Genomic DNA, 25,358 nt, shown 5'->3' with positions numbered 1-25,358 from the left:
AAGAGAGATATGAACTTGGAAGAGGAGTGTTCCAAGAAAAAACTTTGCAAAAGCATAGGAAAAGTTATTTTAAGGTTTCTCTAAAAAAAAGTTATTTTAAGGTTTTTTTTAAAGATTTGTAATATAATTACATTTTAACAACTTTTATATAAATAATGTTTAGCCAACTTCTCTTTTTAAGGAGAATTAAAATTAAAAACAAGTTAGACCAAATACCATATTAAAATAGTGTTCCATAAATTAATTTCTAGAAAGAGTATTTTCTGACAAATAAAATGTAATAGGAAGAGCAACGATAGGTCAAGATAGCAAGTTTAGGCTTTCGATATTTACACCTCTCCTAATTACTAAGTATACCCCTTCCTTTTTTAATATATTTTTATCACTAAAATATCCTTATTTTTGCACTCCATTTTTGTTATTCTTAAAATTCTATTTTTGCAAGTTAAGTTTGGACGACCATTTGCCCTTACCTTAGATTGTGATGATTAACAAAGAGTATAAATTGTTGATACATTAATGAGGTTTTGACAAGTGAACATGACCAACTTTGATAAAAGTTATCTACAAATCTCATCCATACTCAAAGAGGAAAATGTTCTGTTAATTATTAATCAATGTCTAATGAGCTATAAAACCAAGAGCATTCACTCGTTATATTAACCAATGTTATACACTGATCATGATCAACACTAGCGTCCACTTGGTATAAGTGTCATACATACTATCATTACGTCCAACATAGTATGAAAAGGTCATACTAGTCAAAAAGGAAAGTACACATATTCTCGCTCTTAAAAATTCATTTTGTCTCTCTTTATTTGAATTACTAACATTTGAATTTAAGGAAATGACAGAAAAGAAGAGAATAGAAGGTCTACACAAAATACTCCTTAAGCGCCGCTTTCATCAAGGACAAGGAGCACATGTAGCTGTCTGTAGCTTTGTTCCTTTCCTTATGAATCAAAGCATGCCACGTAGTCTCATCTCCCAATGTGAGACAACGATCACTTCAAGGACTCAGCACTGATCCTGTAACAGATCCTTCACTTAAGTCTATAAAAGGTAGACTTTACCCAAAAAGCAAGACAACTAAAATATTAAGATAAAACGAGAATATCTCATAAGCAAAACTCAGCAGAAATTGTTGAACAATTTATTTAAGCTTTCATTGTTTATCATTTGCTAAGCTATTTTACCTTGTAGTTAAGCTTTATTGTTTATCTACTCATTGAGTGTTATTGAATACTTGTATTCATTCAAACTACTGTTTGTGAAAGCCAGGAGTGGTTTAGTCTTAAACAATACTTGGGTTTTCTTAAATTTAGGAAGAGTCTAAAATAGTGCCAAAAGTTGCTAGAAGAATACTTGTATAACCAGGAATGGTAAGACATGATACTTGTTTTGTAATCAAGTTTTTGATTAATGGAGACTTTTATTATTGTGTAAAGGAGAATTGAACATAGCTCTGTTTGAGAGAACCAGTATAAATCAAGCATTTCTACGTCTTTCCTTAACGTTTTTTTATGCATTCTCTTAGCGCTATCGGTCATTCTTTTCATACCATGTATTTGCTTAAAAAACTATTTTAGAGCTCTATTTTATATAGTTATTGGATGATTAAACTTAGCTTTATCAAAACTCGTTTCCTTTCGGTGGACAACTCAACAACACACACACACACACACACACACACACATCTGTTTGAACTTTTGATAAACGTTTTAAAAATCATTATCTTTGATTAATACATTATTCAACTTTCCTTCTAGTATGATTTTTATTTCATTGCATCCTTTATCTTTGTTATTCTTTAAATCTTATTTTTTGCACCTCATCTTTATTAGTATTTAAATCCTACTTCTGCACCCCTCATGTTTATTTTTAAACTATTTTTGCACTCTTATCTTCATCATTCTTTAAACTCTTTACACCTCTTCTTCTTCTTCTTATTATTACTTTCAACTAAATTAACCACTTTTTTTAATCTTGATAAATTAGGTAGTTGGGTCTTATAAATTAAAATGGAGGAAGAGGAATTTTACCCAAATTTATTCCCTACATTGAATCGAGTGTATGAATTAATGTGTTTAGTACATTTTTCATCAATCTTGCTTTTGTGATCTTTGTAACAACTTATAAGTAAATGTTTATAGTATGAAGGATCAAATTGTAATACTACACAAGGATCATTTGAAGATCATATAATTATACATGAATTATTAAGATTTAATGTCGTATGATTACTTAAAAAGTCATGTGGCTTTCTAAAAAACTAACATAACTTGGTGTGTTTCAATCTTGACTATTCAAAATAAGATCTAATGCTCTAGCTTTATTTCTCTCCCTCTCGTATAAGAAAGGCCCTCTCCCTCCCTCTCTCTCTCCCTGTCCCTCCCTCTCTCTCTCTCTCTCTCTCTCTCTCTCTCTCTATATATATATATATATATATATATATATATATATATATATATATATATATTCATTCTTCCAAAGGAATGCTATATCTTGTTTGGAATCAAACTTGAGACAATTCCAATCATAGTACACCACAACAAAAAATTAGTAAAGAAAGAAATATGACAAAATGAAGAGTTAAATAGGGCAATACCAATGTTGCCTAGAAAGAGAAAATTATTGAAGATGAATTGTAGAAAAGGACAACTATTGCACTCCATGCATTAGATGAAAACTTAACATTTATTTTGTCCTACAATCTTTAGTTACAAGGTTCATCTTCTTTGAAACATTATACAAAGGAGTCAATTATTGAAGATGAATAGTAGAAAAAAAAAGAAGAGGGGGGAGGGGGGAGGAGGTAATGTAATTTTCATTATTAGAGAATGAATCAAAACAATTCCTCTTTGTACTCTTCCACATTCCTTCTCCTTTTGAGTTTTTAATCTGCGGATTGCTTAGCAAAATTGTTTTTCAAAATGTTTTTAACTTAATTATTTCAAAAATTGTATTTAGACCACCAAGTGCGTGGGACAATTGACATGAAGATGTTCTAACTTAACTAGTGGTATTGATTTTGAATCTTGAATATGTAGTTGTGTTAAATATTGAGGAAGAATTGTACCAATAGTGATCCTACTCAACTTGAACATGATTGCCTCTAATGGGGATACATGTAGTTTAGAAAAAAAAAACAAATTATATTTGGATATATCACGAAATTCTAGACAATCCCTTTTTAAAACTTCAAGTCTTTCAAACTTACTTCTAAATGACATTTGCACATTTGTTTTCAAGAAAAGCTTATTTTCTACAAAACTTTGGAAGAACAATTCAATTCTCCCTCCTGTGTTCAACTGATATAAGGAATTGACAATTTGACATCATAAAAGTTTGTAAGAAAATCACATTACATGTGTCGTGCTCATGGTCTAGGGTTGATAGCCATAAGCATCAATTCAATTAGTGAGAAAAAAGATTCAACTTTAAAATAAATAGTGGTACCTTTTTATTTCAGTAGCATAAAATAAGTATATAAATTACCTACAAACACTGTAGGAAAAATAATAGGCGTATTACCTTGATAATTAATTCCACATTCAAGGCCTTTTTATCTTAAGCAATAATAATTTCCATTCAAAAGAGTGGGAAAAAGCTTGTAACTGAAAGCTATTATTCAGTGGTTGCTAGAAAAGACTAAGTTAGACCATTATGTCAACCAAATCCAATTTCCTTAATCACGTGGAATTCACATGGTCAATATCTATGCTTTATATGGGTCACACCTACCCTGCACTGACTAAGAAGTGACCCATAATTCCGAGGACTTAGTGTTTGTTTTGGATATTACTTTTTGAATGGCTGACTCGGCTTTGTCCTTACTAGCAAATAATGTAAATCCTCCAAATGTGGCAACTTTCATGTTAATCTGCCCGACGTGTTGCTAAACTTGTAGATGCCATAACACAAAAGTTAAGCTCATTAGTGGGGTTTGTTTGAATCACCTTAAGCCTATCTGACCTCTTAATAATTGGGTTAGGACTTGGGACATATTTCCCTGTTGAAACGTAGTGAATTAATGTCGTGATGCCAATCAATTGTTTGTAAAATGGGAACGTCCTCAAGGTTAGTCAAGTATTACGCCTTGTTGCTGCAGAGTAAATAGAATATGTTGTCCATGTAAACCACTTGAAGGAAAAAATCAAGCACCAAAGTTAAATAAGATTTGAGACCATATTCCTGAGAAGCAGGTAAGCATATGACAAACAAATGCAGTTGATCCTGCAAGTGTGATGCCGACACTGCCCACTTTTTATCAACCAATCCAAAGGAGAATATATTTGGAATGACACATCAACAGTAAGCCAATCGTACTTAAATCAATAATTCAACTCTTTTTCTGACTTGTACAGGAGCAATCCAGTCTTCTGTAGCGCACTATTTTGCCGAAAATTATTAGTTGATGCCTCAAAAATTGACTAGAAAGAAAGGTCCATCATGAACTAAAGGTGTTCTAATTAAGTATGTTCAATATATTGAGCTAATTCAATTACAAATTACCATTAATGGAGAAACAATAGCTTAAGCATGTTTAGCTTTGAATGAGCCGCAACAATTATTTGTCCCTATGCATAGAAAAGTCCTCAAAGTTACTGCAGCACATTCGTGTATATCTTATAAATGAACATTGCTTAATAGTATTCAGGCCTGAACTTTACTACAGTTTTCCCCTGGGAAAATATGACACCCATCGCTTTCTAGGCATGAGGTTGAACTTTCAAGAACAGCAATTATCTCCTGCAACATGCTGTGCGACAATAAAGGCAGTTCAGAAGGCATAATTACAAAGAAAAATGGCTCAGATATAAATCCTAAAAGATTGAACCACGGATAGCGTCAAACGGGAAGCGTTCCTTGATTTAGAAAGATGCAAGAAGTCAAGTCACATCAAACAAAGTGCTGAGTGAGGGATTAGCATCCCTTCCATAATCTCGTTCCCAAGTGTAAAATCGGGAAGAGGACCAAATCCATGATCCCTTAAAATCTCATGGCAAACCATACCGACATTATTTTTGCTTTTCTAGAAGACTTTAAGTTCACTTTTAATTAATCTGCAATGTGCTTCTGTGGAAGTGTGAAGAACTAGAAAGGTATGAAGAGTTTTATCTAAAATTACCACAGTTAGACCTCACAACCAACGTCTATAACAATCCAAAATTAACACAATCATAGTCAAAGAGCTTTTAGCTCAGTTGGTATTGGTCTTGCTGTGATAATGATTGAAGGTTGATATTCCACTAGGCCATCTACCCCCCTTCTTTACCCAGGTACTTGCACCTCCTATCTAGTATATCTACATAATAATAATAACAACAACAACATGATGACGATGATAATAATATAAGCACTTTAATATATTAGCAGAAAACTTTCAGGCACATTCATCACAAAAAGAGATTTCTTAATGCTTTAAGCACATCCAGAAGCTTCGCACCCTAGCCTTGCAAAGAATAAAGTCTACCATTCTAATCCTAACTAATATTAGAAGTGTCCACTCAAGTTCTCAAGGTTCACATAACACAGTGACAGACAATTCAAAATACTGGAACTATAGACTTTATAAGTTAAACTTGGAAGAAGTTTATCAGTTAACAGCTAATACTTAAAGAAATATGGTTTGCACTTTGCACAAATAAAGTACAGAAAGTTTTAACCGTTTAGTAGAAGTAGGACTTTTGAATTGAACAGCAGTCTTTCCAACAATAGCATGTCATCAAAAGCACGTCCAACTACTGCAAATTTAAATTTTCACTAATTGCTTCTGTGATCCCTAACGGGTAAAAGTATATTATTAGGTACATTTGTAACCATAATAATAGAGTATATTTTTCTGCAACAGTTAGAGTGCTTTGGCTTCTTCATTCAAAATTAACGGTGTCTGGGATCAACGATTATGTATTTACATCTGAAGAGTGATCTAACTCCATTAAGTTCATACAGAGACAAAAATATAGACAAATAGCAATTTGTTGGTACCTATTCCACACCCAATTCACAATTCACCCTCATGATTAGATTTTGAAAAGAATAGCCAACCACATTGTTGTATCTATCTAATTATTTTTCTCTATGCACACATCTAACTTAGACTCTTCTAGTATAAATCTACTTCCAACACATAATGAATCACAAAGAAAAAGTATTTTGCTTTTTCACTTTATCCATCATAACCACCCAATCCTAGAGATATTTTTCCTTGCACATATATATCTACCAGCATAATCTGTTAACTAAGAAATATTTGGTTATCAAACTAGGAAAGAGATCAAAATGAAGGTGAGTCTAAACTCTGCCCATTGAAAATGAAAAATTTATTCCAGTCCTTACACTTCATCCCTGCCTTTCCTTATTGCAGCTATTTCAATGGGTGCATCGAAAACTTCGGCAGAATAGTATAGATCCTTTCAAGGATTTCACACTTGGTATTGAGCTGTCCTTACTAATCTCTTGGAATTCAATTTTTCCTCTTTTTTCTTAATGGGAGTGAATGAAAATGGAACAGAAGGTTGGCAATGAAAATGGTCTTTAAGGAACTCAGTGAAGGCTAAAAACTGTCACCAGTCACACCTAGACACAACTAAATTGTATGACTGACTGACTGGTAACTGGCCATCAATGCAATAGCACAATATGTGTATTGCATTGACTTTTCTGAGCTCTAGATTCTGAATAATAATCTAGTCAAAATGTTACGACTTTGACTAAATTAAACATAAGGTGTTTTGCACACTAGGCTTTTTAAACAGATAAAGACCACCACTGTGCTTGAAACATCTGCATCCCGCTTTATCAGTTTGGCTGCAACCACTAACCTACTGAAGATAAAAAAATTGCATTCATATCACTCTCAAAGACCCTTGTCCACATTCGATTCATCTGATTATTATCCTTTTTTTTTCTCATGTTCCGTATTCCTCTTTCCAGAGGACAAGGAGAGTAATAGCAAGAAATCAATGTTTCACCAAGTTATGTAGCATGTATATCTATCATTAATTGATAATTTCTTTTGGACTCCAATTTCAGGAAATCCCTGTACTTGCCTTACAGTGCAGCCAACACTTGACAATCAATATTCCCAGTCAAAGCCAAGCTTCAGCTCCACAAATCAACCCAGTTTCTCAAAGCCACACCATCAGGAAAATCAAACATCTTACTCTGGGTTGGTTGATAGCAGAGAAGATAAGTCTCAAGAAGAAACACCTGCAATAATCTCTGAGCTCTTTGAAGGTTTTCTAACAATTGGAACTCTTGGTGCAGAAACAGTCACCAATGAACCAGGAACACCAACATTTGCTATGCCTTCAGAAAACATAACATCGAGAAGTGAAGAGGTGACAGGAAATGAACTGAAGCTCATAAGTTACGAGCTTGAGAAATTTCTTGAGACTGAAAAAGAAGAAAGTTTGTATGATTCATCAGGAAGAAACAGCTATGTTAGCATTATCACACTTAGTGAAAAGGAAATAGATGGACCCAAAGCTGAAGATTACAGAAACAAAGCTGTATGTCCACTGCAAGGATATTTACTGGGGTCCTCATTTGAACTACCAGAAACAAAAGAAGTAAGGAAAGAAAGAGCATCTCTTGCTGAGCTACTTTATAAGACAAAGTCAACAAGTCAAGATTGTATAGACACAGGAATACAAGGAGAAACACAAGTCAAGAGAACACCTAAGTCTGCTGCCATGCATATTATGAGAAAGATATTGAAAAGGGTCCACAGTTCTTCAAAAAGCTGTAACACTTCCAGGAATGATGCTGATTCTGCTTCAACCAATAAAAAACTCCAAAAGGTAGGTCTATTACTAGATCTTCTAAACCACATTTAACAACAAATCCCTTGGTTGTTAAATCACCCATTACCTATGATTATTGCCTTATCATCTTAGCAAAATATAGCCAATGAAAATTGAAACGTGTGTTCATTTCTTTAGTCACACTAGAAATAATCTAGAAAAGGATGAAGCCCAACACAACCTATACAAACCAGATTGTGAGAATCATCTGCTTCTCAGATTTATTAGCAAAATAATATCGACGAGATAATAACAAATTTATTGATTGCTTGTTTTCAATACAAATGTCTTGAAAATATAGAGAATACTAACTATCATGTTATAATAAATTATTTAGTTCGTTCATCTGGATATGCAGGTTCAACGTATGTTTCACAAAAAAGTCTATCCTGAAAGCCCTGTAGACGGAAAAGATTGCATTCAATCCCACAAAGGTAAGATAAAAAATGTCCCTCATGAATACTTTCAGGAATATGAAAATGGGAAGTTCACAAACCCAGACAAAGGCAAAAGATTTCATTCAGATACCAAATCAAGAAAGTGGTCCCAACACTGTATGACCAATTGGAACCCACCACAGCATGGGCTAATTTGCAGTAGCTCAACTGGAAACAATGAGCACTGGATCAAAACAGATGCAGAGTGTAAGTACTTCATTAATCTAGTTAGGATGCAATTCCTTACACTCTCACAAATTTGATAAATATCTACCATTAGAATCATTTCAAGTATTCATAAAAAGTCTAATCTCAACAACACAGAATATACAGTACAAATTGCAAAAATAAAGGAATGCCATGTTAGTCCTATGATGGACCTTTCGCACATGTATATAAGACAAGAAAAGAGAGAGAGAGAGTTGGACCAAGGGAGTGTTGAGTATTATTGTGCAACAGAGAGAGAAAAGGAAACTGTTAAATTAGAAGTGGGTGAGAAATTGTAGGGAGGCATAACAGAGTTTTGGAGAGTGATTTGGTTGCTTAAGCCAGGGAGGGCAGAGTCTGTGCGTCAACTCTGATTGTATGCTCTTCTGCGGCATTTTTCTGCATTTCCTCTAGTGAATGCTTTCAGCATTACTGCCAATTACTGTTATCCTACCATTATTTACTTATCCAAAATACAAATTACATTAGAAATTCTTGTGCTTGGATACTTATAAAGATAAAAAGGATCTACCATCACTTCTCTTTTCCACTGCCTTTACAATGACCCTACTAAATCTATCAAATTATACCCAAACACCCTATCAATAAGTATTTTGAGTAAAATGTTTTACAAGATGTAACATAACACCAATCTGAAACTAATCCTCAGCAGGTTTCTAGATTTCAATACAAATTAATATATCATGAAGTATCATAACATATGCACCACTGAATTATAATTAGTATATTTATGTACTCATTAATGATTTTTGGCATTGTAGATTTGGTGCTGGAGCTGTAGCAACTTAAGCTGTACTAAAGTCGTGATGAATTGAGCCTCTATAAGAGAGACTTGTCAAAACTAGTATTGATAATTTGATATTATGATCGTGTTATGCATGTACTTGGAGTGATCATGTATTCAATAAATCTGAGTTTCGTGAAAGCTTCTTAATAAATAGACATGTTTGGTTTACTTTTACTAGTCAGTTATAAATGCTTGAGAATCATTTTTGCTTCACAACTCAAGTAAGACCAACCCTAATTAGGAGTTTGTACAGAAGTCAGCACAAATTATGTCAGCTGTCAAACTTGATGAAGGTGAATGTATCAATATCACTACTTTTAACTGTGTCATAGAAGAGTAGAGCACAAATGAAAATGAACAAATCACCCACAAAAAAAATAAATGAATTATTAACCACCAGAATGGATTTCCAGAATTTGTTATTACTTATCAGTTCAATACAAACACTCTCCTCACTAGGGTTTAAGAGAGCACGCAATTGACGCTCTGATAGACCTAATGATACGATTGTACTGGCAACTAGTTATGACAAGAAGCGTAATTTACTTTTTAAATGTTAAAATTTTTAGTTATCTTACACACATATTCTTATATCCTTATTATACAATTATATCACTATAATTACCCCATTCTTTGGCCTTTGGCTTGAAACATGGGTAGAGCATAGGCATGCTGTAGGCATATGCTGAAATTTTAATTTAATTAGGAAAAATGAGAGTAGCTAGAATTGAACTCCTGACTACTGCTAAAGTACAGTTTCTTTTTTCTTTTAAAATTTTCCAATCTAAGCATCAAAGGTATAGTAGAAAATATATCAAGCACTTGAAGATAAAGGTTTAAACCTCATGGCATCTCATGCTGATTAACAAGGCAATGAACATAAATCATAATGGTAGAAATTCCTCTCTAAGGTTGCCACCCATTTCCATTCTCCATGATCGATCAACAAGACTTGCGAACTCTCTGAAATGCACATACAAATCTCCATTAGTATGTAACAAAGTATTGGGATAGAAAAAGGGAGACAAAAAATTCTCTTTCTCTCTCTCTCTTGATAAACAGAACTTATTATGATAGAGGTACAAATGTAAGAGGACAAAAACTCTTAAGAACTATATATACCATATTAGAGTATTGTAAGGAGCTGCAGTTATTCAACTGCAAACTCACCTAGCTATTAGTATAAGTCAGTTAGATAGTTAGCAGTTAGTTAGATGGTAACTGTTAAACTCTCTTAACAAAACTGTCTATAAATAACCTTTTGTAAACTTCAATGACTTGGGTTAATGAATAACATTTTACTCCTTTCATCTCTTACTCTCTCTCTCTCTCTCTGTCTATTCTCTTAGATTAGGAATTCTATGATGGTATCCAGAGCTTAGTCGATCATCAAGGCAACAAACTCTGTTTCTTCTGCTTCCGCTTTTCCGAGTTCAATCTCACAGAAACTTGATGATTTGAATTTCTCACTATGGCGACAGAAAATTGAGCCTGTCATCAAATCCTACAAACTTCAAAGGTTTGTTACGAATCCGCAAATTCCGTTACAGCTCCTCACTGAGGTAGGCCGCGATGCAGGGATTGAGAATCCTGCATATGAGGCCTGGGAACAGCAGGATCAGGTTCTTCTCACCTGGTTGCAGTTGACACTATTTACATTGATTTTATCTCGAATCATTGGATGCGTCCATTCATATGAAGTCTGGGAACTAATCCATGATTATTTTCACAAACAGATGTGAGCCAAAGCAAGACAACTTCGAACTGAATTGCGTGCGACGATGCTTGAAGACAAGTCGATGCGTGAGTTTCTGCTTAGAATCCTAGCCATTTCCAACTCACTTGCCTCTGTCGGAAATCCAATTTCTCTTCAGGAACACATTGATGCTACACTTGAAGGCCTTCTGCAAGATTATTATTCAGTAATCTCGATTATTGAAAGCAAATTCCAACCTCTTCCTATTGAAGAAGTTGAAGCGTTGCTTTTAGCTCACGAAGCTCGATTGCGGAATTTTCGAAAACACATCTTTGATTTGCCTTTGACTATTGGGAAAAATCCAAGTCTCACATCTGCTAGAGATACTGCCAAGATAGAGTATATAAGTGGGGGCAACCCTCACCCTATAAACTAGCTTTTGGGATTGAGTTAGGCTTAAGCTCACATTCTAAGATGGTATCCAGAGCAAAGTTTTTGTTAAATTAAGAAAAGTGTAAGGCAAAAATTGTTTCTTTTCCTGTGTATTCCCTTATAAATATTGCTTATTACAAATAAATACAAGCTGATTTTCAGCCCTGTAAATTAGCAAAACTACCATAAATCCCTATACTTCAGCTGTTATATTCGAATTAAGGAAAGAATCATAGATTTGCAATTACAAATAGGCTTTTAAATGGCTTTAAATATCCAGCTGTATTTTGCTGCAATTAGAACATTTCAATTTCCATTGATACCCTCAAATTGATGTTGGTGAATCTAAAAGCATCAGTTTTCCAACTAGGAAATCGTGACCCTGACAAGTTAATGATTTGGTGAAGATGTCAGCAAGTTGGATAGAAGCGGAGACATGAGGTAGAGTGATAACTCTGCGGTCATAGGCCAAGCTGGATAGAAGTGGAGACATAAGGTAGAGTGATAACTTTGCGGTTGTAGGCCTCGCGGATTGAGTGACAATCAACTTCTATGTGCTTTGTGTGTTCATGATAAACTGGATTTGATGCAATTTTAATGGAACTGGTGTTGTCTGCATGTAATGGAGTTGGTTGAGCTTGCGTAAAACCAGGTTCTGTAAGAATGCCACGCAACCAAATTATCTCAAAGCAGGCAACAGGCATGGCACGATACTTAGATTCAGTGGACGACTTAGAGACAAAGTCTTGTTTCTTGGATTTCCAAGAAATTAGAGCATCACCTAGAAACATACACCAACCAGTAGTGGATTTTCTTGTGTCCGGACATCCAACCCAGTCAGCATCACTAGGCTCGAAGTTGGAGTGAAGAACCAGCAGGAAAATGATTGGAGGTGCCAAGAAGATATCAGATGATGTGATGGACTGCTGAAAGGTGGAGATGCTGAGGGGATTGCATGACCCCACTCATTGTGTGGATAGCAAATGACATGTTAGGGCGAGTTATGGTTAGGTAGATAAGACTACCAACCAACCTGTGATATAAAGTCGGGTCTTCAAGAAGATAACCTTCATCACGACTGTATTTGATATTAACTTCCATGGGGGTATCAACAGTGCTTGCATTGGTGAGACCGGCTAATTGGACCAAATCTTAATTATACTTGTGCTGATTAAAGAAAAGGCCTGCTGGTTGATAACAAACTTCTAAACCCAGGAAGTAAGTGAGTTGGCCAAGGTCTTTCATGTGGAAGGTGGAATGCAACAACTGGTGAGTTGCATAGATAGCTGTTTGATCAAAACCAGTCACCACAATGTCGTCCACATAAACAAGAAGAATCACTATGCCTTTAGAAGTTCTTTGTAGAAAAAGAGAATGGTCATACAGGCTTTGAGTGAATGAAAAACCAAGAAGAGTGGACCGAAACTTCTCAAACCACACTCTAGGTGCCTACTTCAAGCCATATAAAGAACATTTTAGTTTGCAAACAACATTAGGTGAGGGAGTTGTCATACCAGTGGAAAGTTTAATGTAAACTTCCTCCTTGAGGTCACCATGGAGGAATGCATTTTTGACATCTAATTGGTGTAGTGGACAAGATTGAGAGGCAGCAAGAGCAAGAACAATGTGTACAATAGTCATTTTTGCAACAGGTGCAAAGGTCTGACCCAATGTTGTTAATGGCGGATGGCGATTCATGGCGAAAAACCAAAAATCCGCCATAAAAATATGGCGGATGGCGTAGCGGCAAATGGCGGACGTCATGGCGAACAAAAAAAAACTATATATATATATTTATATATACATATAAATATTAACAAAATAATAGATAAAAAATAAATATAAATAAAAAATTAAAAAAACAATGGATTACATTCATATAAACTAAAAAAGTTTCGTGAGTTCACACAATAACCAACACCCAATAAACTCATTCAAGAGTTCAAAATAACAAAATGATAAAAGTATAATGCAAAGTGTAAAGTAAAGGTTGAGGCTCTAATCATCTTCTCCAATCCCAACATAATCCTCTTCATTGTTATCATAAGTGTTATAATTATGTGTATCTTTTGATAGATTTTCTGTTTTTAGCTTCCCTAGTCTCCTGCTTAGCTTGTGGTAGAAGACAGCAGTATGGCTTGTCTTGTCAAGCTGTCTCTATCCCTTTTTGATGTATATATATATGTATTATTTGAATGTAATAAAGTAAGCAAGTGAGTGAACAGTTTTCTTCCTCACATATTCAAGCTTCAAGTTGGCATCAGAGCTGGTTCTCCGGCCACCATCGTCGCCGCCGCCGTCCGCCGCCAGCCGCCGCCGTCCGTCGCAGCCGCCGTCAAATTCGCCGGCAAGTTCAGGGTTTTGTGCGCCTCGAGGAGCGCGACACAACCCCGCAAACCGCGTGGCCAGATTCGCTGCCACGCGCCGCTCTACAGCAGCGCCTCTTCCCGGTGCGTGAAGCCCACGCGCCGACCTCCGGCCACCGGAATCGCGCCGGACTTGTCTCTAACGGAGTGCCGTCTTCCCCTGCATTCGTTCCAGCCTCGGGTGCAGTGTTTATGTGTCATTTTGTGCTTCCTCCTCTCTACTCCGTTAGGTTTTTTGTTTTTCCTTGACAAAAATGGCTTCTTCCGGTCCTGTTTTTTCATTCTCTGGAACTCCCACCATTACTACTGCCAAACTCAACTGGAAAAACTATATGTCTTGGTCTGCTTCCGTGGAGTTATGGTTTCTCGGCCAAGGATATCATGATCACTTGGAAAAGGGAGTTGATGTTGTTCCGAATGACAAGAGAGCTGAATGGGAAAAGCTGGATTTTCAGTTGTGTGCAGTGCTATGGCAATCTGTTGAACCGGATGCTTTGGAGATCCTTAGATCATTCAAAACATGTTACTCTTTTTGGAAGAAAGCACAAGAGATATTTGCCAACGACATTCAAAGTTTGTTTGATGCAACCCAGAAAGTTGCTGCTCTCAAACAAACCAGCCATGATATGATTGCGCATGTAGGTAAAGCTAGAGCAGCAACTGAAGAGATTTCTTGCAGCAAAATCGTTGGAGGAAGTGAATAGGAAGCTGGACAAGTTCTACATGGTCCTTATCTTGAGAAGTCTACATTCAGATTTTGATCATGTGCGTGATCAAATTCTTGCAAGTGACCAAGTCCCGTCAATGGACTCCCTCATTACTAGACTTCTTCGCGTGCCTCAAGCCTTGAAAGAAGAAAATTTAGCTGAAAGTGTGGAAACATCAGCTATGGCTGCATCTCGTGGAAGAGGGGGAGGTCGCAACAATAGAGGAGGCCGTGGTGGAAGGAGTGGACACCCTCAATGCACATATTGCAAGAGGATGGGTCACACTCAAGAGAATTGTTATTCCTTGCATGGCTTCCCTGACAAAGTAGCTCAGGTAGCTCAGACCGAAAAATCAGAGCCTAAGTTCTCTGATACAGAGTATCAGGAGTATCTAAAGCTGAAATCCGAGAAATCCAGTAGCCAGGCTTCATCTTCCTCTGTACCATGTTATTCAACAGCATGTATTTCTCAATCTATTGACGGTCTCAATCCTTGGATACTTGATTCAGGTGCCTCTGATCATATTTCTGGTAATAAGTCCTCTTTTACATCCATTTCTTTTCCAAAAATTCCTCATCTTGTCACTGTAGCTAATGGTTCCAAAGTTGCAGCTCAAGGAAGTGGTCAAGTATCTTTATCTTCCTCATTGAAGTTGGACTCTGTTTTGTTTATTCCACAATGTCCCTATAATTTAATTTTATTGAGTCAATTAACTCGTTCATTAAATTGCTCAGTAACCTTTACCGCTAATTCTTTTGTTATCCAGGAACATGGCACGGGTCGACTGATTGGAGAAGGACATGAATCACGAGGACTTTACTACTTGAAGTCCAACTTGTCTGTCTCCTGTTCAGCAACTTCAAATCCCAAACTTTTGCATGATCGTCTAGGTCACCCAAGTCTACCAAAACTAAAATTGATGATCCCTGGTCTGAAGAATCTTCGAGTCTTAGAATGTGAATCTTGTCAACTAGAAAAACATGTTAGGTCATCATTTCCACAAATTGTTCAAAGATGTAATTCAGCTTTCTCTACCATTCATTCTGATATTTAGGGACCAAGCCGTGTTACATCTTTTGGTTTTCGATATTTTGTAACTTTTATTGATGAATTCTCTAGATGTACTTGGGTCTATTTAATGAAAGACAAATCTGAACTTTTGCCTATCTTCATGTCCTTTCTCAATGAAATTGAAAACCAATTTGAAAAAACAATTAAGATTTTCAGAAGTGATAATGCCAAAGAGTATTTCTCTCATGATTTCTCTTCTTTATTATCTTCAAAAGGCATTCTACATCAATCTACATGTCCCCATACACCACAGCAAAATGGTATAGCAGAAAGGAAAAATCGTCATCTCCTTGACACCGCATAATCACTAATGTTAGCCTCTCATGTTCCTTTACACCATTGGGGGGATGCGGTGCTCACTGCTTGTTTCTTAATTAACAGAATGCCTTCCTCTTCCCTTGAGAATCAAATTCCTCACTCAATCATTTTTCCTCATGACCACTTATTCCATGTTCCACCCAAAGTGTTTGGCTGTACTTGTTTTGTCCATGATCTCTCCCCTGGTTTAGATAAACTTTCTGCCCGAGCAATCAAGTGTGTCTTTTTAGGTTATTCTCGTTTTCAAAAGGGTTACAAATGCTACTCTCCATCTACCAGGCGATACTATATGTTTGCAGATGTAACCTTTGAAGACACACCTTTCTTTCCATCATCTACGGACCATTCTTCTTCCATCCAAAATGTTCTTCCGATTCCCTCTCCATGTCCTCTAGGTACCTTAAACCAAGATGTCAGTGAAGTTCCATCTTCTCCACCACATCCACCTGAAGTTGCTCCTCCACCTCTTCTTACATATCAACGCAGGACACATCCAGTTGGTTCTACAGTATCTGAAGCTTCTCCTCCTGATTCTCATCCTTCTTCAATCAATCCTCAAGCCATGGATCCTGCTACTTCTCATCCCTCTGATTCAGACTGGCCCATTGCCATCCGCAAAGGTACTAGATCCTCTCGTAATCCTCATCCTATCTATAACTTTCTAAGCTATCATCGTTTGTCTCCTTCATATTCTTCCTTTGTTTTCTCTCTATCTTTGCATTCTGTCCCTTCTAATATTCATGAGGCACTGAGTCATCCTGGATGGCGACAGGCTATGATTGATGAAATGCAGGCTCTTGAACATAGTGGTACTTGGGAACTTGTTCCCCTTCCTCCTGGCAAGAAGGCTGTGGGTTGCAGATGGGTTTATATAGTTAAAGTTGGGCCTAATGATGAGATTGATCGACTTAAGGCTCGCTTAGTGGCTAAAGGTTATACTCAGGTATATGGCCTTGATTATTGTGACACTTTCTCTCCAGTCGCTAAGATCACTACTGTCCGTCTGTTCCTTGCTATGGCTGCCATGCGTCATTGGCCTCTCCATCAGCTTGATATTAAAAATGCATTTCTTCATGGTGACTTTGAGGAAGAGATCTACATGGAGCAACCTCCTGGGTTTGTTGCTCAGGGGAAGTATGGTCTTGTGTGTAAGCTGCGTCGATCCCTCTATGGGTTGAAGCAATCCCCTCGGGCTTGGTTTGGTAAATTCAGTCATATTGTTCAACTCTTTGGGTTGAAACGAAGTGAAGCTGATCATTATGGTTGAAGCAATCCCCCTCCTGGGTTTGTTGCTCAGGGGAAGAGATCTACTAAGATTGTCCAGCTAAAGGAACACTTATTCAGTCATTTCCATACCAAAGACCTAGGGTATTTGAAGTACTTCCTTGGTATTGAGGTGGCTCAATCAGGAGATGGTGTTGTGATCTCACAGAGAAAGTATGCACTTGACATTTTGGAGGAGACAAGCATGCAGAATTGTAGACCTGTTGATAGCCCTATGGATCCGAATCTGAAGCTCATGGCAGATCAAGGTGAAATCTATCATGACCCCGAAAGATATAGGAGATTTGTGGGAAAACTAATTTATCTCACCATTACAAGACCTAATATTTCCTTTGCTGTTGGAGTAGTCAGCCAATTTATGCAAAATCCCCGTGCTGATCATTGGAATGTTGTTACAAGTATTCTTAGATATGTAAAGAGAGCTCCGGGACAAGGACTGCTTTATGAAGACAAAGGTAACACACAAATATCTGGGTATTGTGATGCAGATTGGGCTGGCTGTCCCATGGATAGGAGATCCACATCAGGATACTGCGTCTCTATTGAAGGAAATGTTATCTCTTGGAAAAGTAAGAAGCAAGCTGTTGTTGCTCGATCTAGTGCAGAGGCTGAATACAGATCTATGGCTATGGTTACATGTGAACTTATGTGGGTTAAACAAATTCTTGAAGAGTTGAAATTCTGCAAAGTGGTGCAAATGAAGTTATATTGTGATAATCAGGCTGCTCTTCACATTGCTTCAAACCCAGTCTTCCATGAGAGGACCAAGCACATAGAGATTGACTGTCACTTTATTCGAGAGAAGCTACTGTCCAAAGAGATTGCCACTGAGTTCATTAATTCTAATGATCAGCCAGCTGATATTTTGACTAAGTCTTTAAGGGGGCCTAAGATTCAGTTTATATGTTCCAAGCTTGGTGCATATGATTTATATGCTCTAGCTTGAGGGGGAGTGTTATAATTATGTGTATCTTTTGATAGATTTTCTGTTTTTAGCTTCCCTAGTCTCCTGCTTAGCTTGTGATAGAAGACAGTAGTATGGCTTGTCTTGTCAAGCTGTCTCTATCCCTTTTTGATGTATATATATATGTATTATTTGAATGTAATAAAGTAAGCAAGTGAGTGAACAGTTTTCTTCCTCACATATTCAAGCTTCAAGTATAAGGTAGTGGAGCATCTCCCTCTCCCTCTTCTCCATCAGACGCCTCAAAATTAACCACGATGTCTTCTTCTTCAGATTCAAGTTCAATATCCTCAAACTCTAGATCCTCATCATTTTCTTGGATTGCTTTTTGCTTCCTTGATGAAGATCCAACAACCATTGCCTGTTTTTTAGATGTGTGGGCAGCAGCAGCAGTAGTAGTAATACCAGCACTTGTTGATTACTTTCTTTCCCCTTTTTTCTGCCTAGTATACATCCTACGCTCTCCAACCCCCGAAGCCTCATACACAGTTGCCCAATTTAGTGCATCATCATCTTCAAATACCAAATCATTTCCAGCATCATTATCATTATCTTCATCCATCTCTCCCACGAGCCATTCATTGCACACATCAATATCATTAAGAGAAATTGAATCAATTTCATCTCTTGCATTATATCTTTGCTTCAGTTGTTGGTTGTATTTGACAAACACCAAATCCTGCAACTTCTTGTGCTCAAGCCTATTTCTTTTTATGGAATGAATCTACAACATAACAAATAAATCTTGATCTCAATCTCAAATACACTCCAAATAAAACTTGACCATCAAAATTAAATAAAAAAGCATAGTTAGAGTTTTGTCACAATTTCTTGCTCAAATACACTCAAATTTCTTTCACATCCTGAAGCACTGCAAGTCAAACTCAAAATTTTAATAGCTAACTTCTGCAAATTTGGAGTTTGTGACACAAACATTCGCCACCAATATGCTACAATACCAACCAAGAGCATAACTTAGAATTCTGAATTGTAATATTAATACATAAAAAAAAATAATATAGTATTTGTCATTTGGTAAAAGTTTCTTACTAGGAGAATGGGTTTTCCTTTGAGCCATTGCGAACTCAGAACCAAAGTGCTCAACACCAATCTTGTAAAGATGCAACTCAGTTAGAATTTTCTGTTGCACATCAAATTGTGGAACCAACTTCTTAATGCAATCAAACAATCCATTGGTGACCTCAAAATCAAACTCCAAATCAGTGTTGTTGTAAAAGAACTCTGGATTTAAGAAGTGGACAGCTGCATGCAATGGCCTATGAAGTTGACAATTCCATCTTTTATCAATGATTGCAAACACATCTTTGTACTTGCTTTCGTTGTTGTTAAAAGACTTGATAATTGTCTCTTTTTCCTTGTCCATTGCTTTATAAATATAGCCCATGGCTGATTTCCTTTCACCATCCACAAGACGAAACACTTTGACAAGTGGAGCCATGACTTTAAAGTGTAAACCACACTATTCCAAAAAGAAGGCATGAGCACTACCTTTGCAGCTTCTTTCCTCTTAGGCTCCTTAGATAACTTGTTTAAGATCCATTCATCAGAAATAAACATCTTTCTAATATTAGCTTTCTCTTTGTGGAACCTTTCTAAGGTTAGATAAGAAGTGGCCAATCTAGTAATAGCATGTCTCACCAATTCCCTCTTGTTTGTATGATTTCTCAACAAGCTTAAGGTACTAGAATGGGCATAGATAAACCCAAATAGATTAATTGTCCTTCTAATTGTCTTCCTTATCAAGCGAAGCTTCCCAATGTCTTCAAGCATCAAATCAATACAATGAGATGCACAAGGAGTCCAATAAATATGTTTCCTTTTGTCCTCTAACAACTTACCCGCTAAAACATAGTTGCTCCCATTATCAGTTACAACTTGAACAACGTTCTCTTCTCCAACTTCCTCCACAATAGCATCAAGCAACTCAAAAAGCTTTTCACCTATCTTCACAAAATCAGAGCCATCAACAGACTTCAAAAACATTATACCAGCTTGAGAGTTAACAAAAAAATTAATGATGCATCTTTGTTTCCGATCAGTCCATGCATCGGACATAATAATACAACCATACTTGACCCATTGCTCCCTGTGGCTTTTCATCAAATTTTCAGTGTATTCAACTTTCTTCTTCAGGAGTGGAACTCTGATATCATGATAGCTTGGAATGGAAAATGTGGCCCATATTGACCAATGGCTGCAACCATATTCTCAAAGCTTTTCAATTTAATGAAGTTGAATGACAAACTAGCTTGGTACCAAAAACGAGCAATATATTGATGCACCTTCAAGACTTCATTCTTATCCATTGACTCTTATGTTCCTTTGCCTCAACATTTTCATTTTTCTCTAATTGATTGCATTTTTTGGATTCTTACAAAACCTGTCCATTGGTCCTTTTTTAGTCTCACACTTTGTCTTTGCGGCCAAAGCAGTAGCATTGCAAGAGTCCTCAAACTCATCTTCACTTTCATCACATCCAATTGGTTCACCAAATTCAAAATCTTATATTTGGCACATTACCACTACCAGTACTACTGTAAGTGGTCCCACTCTTTTTGTTAGCCATATATCCCTTGAGCTCTTTGACTACATCTGGTGGAGTTTTCTTGCAAGATGCAACGTTATCCGACTTCCCAACCAAGTGTTCTTTGGCTCTCGTTATTACAAACAATGGTGCTTGTATCCCTTTCCACAAGTGGATGACAATACTTCCAACTAAGGCCTGTCCTATTTTTTCTTGTTGCAGCATTAGATGATGGTTTAGCCATTGTAATTAGTAGAAGAGAGCTAAACAATTAAAAAAAAAAAACAGAACCAAAACTTAAAAAAAGGAAGAGTGTCAAACTTAGAATAGATGATGGTTCAGCCATTGTAGATAGTAGAAGAGGGCTGAACAATTAAAAAAAACATAGAACCAAAAAAACAAAAAACGGAAGAGAGAACTAGTCACTGTCGAGTCACCGTCGCGTTGCTGTTGCTGCTGCGGATGGGAGAACTCGCGTGGTGCTCGTGCTGCTGCTCATCTCATTTAGGATTCCAAACCTAGAGTTTAGGGTTGGGTCGGGTCAGTCCAAGATGGCCAAATTTGTCATTTTTGAAATTTTTTTTTAAAAAAAAAACATTTCTTCCGTCATAACCGCCGCCACCGTTAAACCTATGGCGGCCGCCATGGTGCCGTCATTTGAAACCCGCAACGCCACCGCTATTTGGTGGCCTTTTATCAAAAATCCGCCACGCCATACTGTCATGGCGCCGCCATAACCGCCATTTGACAACACTGGTCTGACCATAATTAAGACCACATTCTTACTTATTTCCAAGAACAGCCAAGCGAGCCTTGTAACAATCTATGGATCCATCTGAACTTTATAGAGAACACAAACTTACTGCCAAGAGGTTTAATTGATGGAGGACATGGAACAACATCCCATGTTTGATTTTCTTCAAGAGCTAGTAGTTCTGTTTCAATAGCTTTCTGCCAACAATCATTCTCCATTTCCTGTTTATAAGAAGATGGAATAGAAACATAGGATAATGTGGTTGTCAATGATAAAGGAGAGGTGAAACCATACATATCTGGGGGTTTACGAACGCGGGAGCTGCGTCGTAGTGGAGTTGGTGCTGGTTCTTCCAGCAACTCTATAGCTGGTTCTTCTTCTGTCAACCCCACTGCTGATTGAAATACTGATCCTAGTCCTAATATTAATGTTGATTCTAGTCCTAACATTGAAATTGAATCTGCTAGTCCTAACATTGAAGCTGAATCTACATCTGTACAAGTGAATTCTCCTCAATCATCAGATCTGTCTCATTCTGCTACTTCACACAGTGTAGCATCAGAAAATGTTCCTGCAGTATCCCCACCTGCAAGACCAGTTAATTCTCATCCAATGCAGACCACATCAAAGTCTGGAATTCATTTACCTAGAATTAACCCAACTTTGTTACTTGCTCACTGTGAACCAAAGTCTGTAAAGCAAGCTTTGGCTGATCCAAAGTGGTTCACTACAATGAAACAAGAATATGAGGCACTCATACATAACAAAACCTGAGATTTAGTTTCTCTTCTAATTGAAAAGCAGTGGGCTGCAAGTGGGTATTCACGGTCAAGGAAAATGCAGATGGGACTGTAAACAGGTATAAAGCTAGACTAGTAGCAAAAGGGTTTCATCAAGTGGTTGGTTCTGATTTTAATGAAACCTTTTCTCCTGTTATCAAACCTGTTACAGTAAGGTTGATTCTTACCTTGGCTCTAACTAATAATTGGGAAATGCTTCAACTTGATGTCAACAATGCTTTCTTAAATGGTTTTCTAGAAGAAACTATTTATATGCAGCAACCTCCATGTTTTGAAAATACCAATACTTTGGTTTGTAAACTAAACAAAGCTCTGTATGGGCTTAAGCAAGCACCAAGACAGTGGTTTGACAGAATTAAATCCACTCTTTTGCATCTTGGCTTTTTTGCAAGCAAATGTGATCCATCTCTCTTTATTTCCAAAGATGCTTCTCATATCATTTATCTCTAGGTGTATGTTGATGATATCATAAAACTGAAAGTTCTGTCACCCTAGTCCAGCAATTTACTGTCAAGCTTCGTTCTAATTTTTCTCTAAAACAACTTGGGAAGCTAGATTACTTCTTGGGAATTGAAGTCAAGTCTATGGCTGATGGCTCTATTCTTCTAACTGAAAGAAATACATAAGATATCTTCTACAGAAAACTAAAATGGCAGAGGCTCAACCTATATCTTCTCCCATGGTTTCTGGATGTAAGCTCACTAAAACAGGAGCAGATATATTCTCAGACCCCACTCTGTATAGATCAGTGGTTGGAGCACTCCAATACTCCACCATAACCAGACCTGAGCTTAGTTTTGCTGTGAACAAAGTATGTCAATTCATGGCTAATCCTCTTGAAACACACTGGATAGCTATAAAAAGAATCCTCCCATATCTAAAAGGCTCTTTACATCATGGTCAAGTACTTGAGCTATACAGGAGCTGAGTATAGAAGTTTAGCTCAAGCTACAGCTGAAGTGATGTGGATTCAAACTCTGCTGACTGAACTTTCTATTCCTTTTACCAATCCAGCAGTTTTCTGTGATAATCAAAGTGTTGTTGCCATCACTCACAATCCAGTTCTTCACTCTAGGACAAAACACATGGAGATTGATATTTTCTTTGTTAGGGAGAAGGTTTTAGCTAAGAAGCTGCAAGTTTATCACATTCCTGCCATTGATCAATGGGCAGATGCTTTAAAAAAATCTGTCTCCAACTAGACTTCTTTTCTTGAGGTCCAAACTCAATGTCCTTGAACCTCCTTCAAAGACTCAACCCCATTGAGTTTGAGGGGGATATTAGAGTATTGTAAGGAGCTGCAGTTAATCAACTGTAGACTCACCTAGCTATCAGTAAAACTCAGTTAGTTAGATGGTAACTGATAGACTCTTTAACAGAACTGTCTATAAATACTCTTTTGTAAACTTCAATGACTTGGGTTAATGAATAACATTTTACTCCTTCTTTCATCTCTTACTCTCTCTCTCTCTCTCTCTCTCTCTCTCTATTCTCTTAGATTAGGAATGCTATGGCACCAAGAAACTAAGAACAAGAATCATGCATCACAGCATGTCAATCTCTCTGAGGATCACACAAGGACACTGCAAAAAAAAAAAGAGCATTAGGTAAGAACACTGCAAAGACTCTAAGTGAACTTCTTGATCCCAAATGAACTCGAGGTGATTTCAAACAAAGACTCTAGTTTTTTATTCCTACCACATACACCAAATAATGCAAATTTAGAACAGGACCAAAGCCTTTTAGCACTTCTACTGGTGCAAATCCTTTAAAATAAACATCAAGAGTTAAAACCCTTTGTTGTGTGGTAAGACTCTCCTGGAATCACCTTGTAATCCTTGCAAACCCTTTTATTAGTACTTCCCACCTTGTAATCCTTACAAACCCTAAACCTGTCAAAGTACCAATATTCCGAGTAGCAAACCTAAAACACTTCTGAACTAGCTTATTTGCTCACATCCGTCCATGAAAATGTGAGGACCCTTACTCATTTAACACTGCATCTGGGTGCCTATGCAGTGGCTCTAACTCATTTGACACTGTCCTTGAGCTATACAAAGCGTTATTTCTGAGAAAACCTAACCTTAGCAAAAATCTGTTATGAGTGATTCATGTTCATTATATTGGCAAGTTTTACATTGATTAGCGAAGGCCTAACACAATCCTTGCTCATTTGGCCTCAAGAACATGAAGTTAATACTATATTAACTTAACAATTGTATCTTAAAAATGTCATATCCTATAATTTCTTTAATTTGTTGTCTCTTGTCAATGTTGTATCATATTTGCATTTCATTTCTGCATATGGGCATTCTATCCTAGATCATTAGCTTCTCAAGTTTGTCAGTAATTCTATGAAAGTGGGTTATGGGCCTAACTCAACCCTACAAAACCAGCTTGTAAGTTGAGGATTTCCCCCACTTATATACACTATTTTGTCCATATCACTAGCCGATGTAGGACTAAACCATTAAACCACCACCCTTGAGGTTGCACTTTAGGCAACCCCCAAAGAGGTTGTAACTTAGGCGGCTTTCAATATTAATCCAAACAAAATTCTTGATCCCAAGATAACTAAAAAAATATGGATATGTTGGAAAGTTTCCTTAATAGTGGTAACCCCTAAACCTGCCTTAATGTGGCCTCTTCAATCTGCCTTCATTGAAGCCTTCAATAGCTCCATTGTGTTGGATGTGAAAGGGCGTCTTTAGTCCACATCACCAAGAGATATGGCCTAAGTAATGCTTATAATGCTTGCGCAGTCATAACCTTAGAAGTTGATTTTGTGGGATTGAGTCCTACGACCAAATTCTAATAGGATAAAAAAATGCTTATAAATTAAGGCAATGAAAATATGTAAAAAACCTCTCCAACCATCAAGGCATTTTGTATATTCTTCAATTACGCAATCTTAAAAACCCAAACATCATGATTTGCACCCTGAAGTCAAATCAAGAATTTTTAATTGCAAACTCTGCATGATTAAGCATAACCAAAAAGTAGAAAAAGCTCAAGATTCCATTTACTGACTTCCAGCCAAACATTATCACAAAACTGATTCTTGAGTTCATGATGTGCACGAGCTCATAGCCTCCACATTTTAGAAGTTGTTACCTACATAAAACCAAGTGTCTACATTGAAGCACCAAAGTCAT

At 36.9% G+C, this 25,358-nt stretch overlaps 2 protein-coding genes across 7 annotated transcripts in view; one reads left to right on the top strand and one right to left on the bottom strand.

The window, feature by feature from the left end:
- Positions 1–654: 654 nt before the first annotated feature.
- The window catches only part of LOC114399540 (ABC transporter I family member 11, chloroplastic), a 38,590-nt gene continuing 13,886 nt past the window's right edge, over positions 655–25,358 (bottom strand). Inside the window, exons 9-10 of one of the 6 annotated variants that reach the window (XM_028361744.1) lie at positions 10,109–10,229; positions 655–1,032 (exon numbers count right to left, since the gene is read on the bottom strand). In XM_028361744.1, the coding sequence (XP_028217545.1) occupies positions 10,151–10,229 (79 nt within the window). In that variant the 3' untranslated portion in view covers positions 655–1,032; positions 10,109–10,150. Of the gene's footprint in view, positions 1,033–4,453; positions 4,766–8,052; positions 8,436–9,655; positions 9,952–10,006; positions 10,230–25,233; positions 25,318–25,358 lie in introns of those variants that run through there. The other 5 variants (XM_028361742.1, XM_028361743.1, XM_028361745.1 and 2 more) reach the window with 5 other exon arrangements.
- LOC114399539 (protein LAZY 1-like) lies at positions 6,117–9,434 on the top strand. The gene is made up of 5 exons (XM_028361740.1): positions 6,117–6,294; positions 6,374–6,440; positions 7,042–7,811; positions 8,173–8,458; positions 9,241–9,434. The coding sequence occupies exons 1-5, from the start codon at positions 6,289–6,291 to the stop codon at positions 9,258–9,260; spliced, it is 1,149 nt and encodes a 382-aa protein (XP_028217541.1). The 5' UTR covers positions 6,117–6,288; the 3' UTR covers positions 9,261–9,434.

The sequence above is a fragment of the Glycine soja genome, chromosome 19, assembly GCF_004193775.1.
Source record: "Glycine soja cultivar W05 chromosome 19, ASM419377v2, whole genome shotgun sequence".
Taxonomy (NCBI): domain Eukaryota; kingdom Viridiplantae; phylum Streptophyta; class Magnoliopsida; order Fabales; family Fabaceae; genus Glycine; species Glycine soja.
Note: the sequence above shows the minus strand (reverse complement) of the source record. Positions and strands in the feature narration are given on the sequence as shown.

Coding starts and splice junctions, on each gene's coding strand:
- LOC114399539 (XM_028361740.1), top strand. Junction 6,441..7,041: donor TTTCAAGGATTTCACACTTG/GTATTGAGCTGT, acceptor CTCCAATTTCAG/GAAATCCCTGTACTTGCCTT. Junction 7,812..8,172: donor CCAATAAAAAACTCCAAAAG/GTAGGTCTATTA, acceptor CTGGATATGCAG/GTTCAACGTATGTTTCACAA.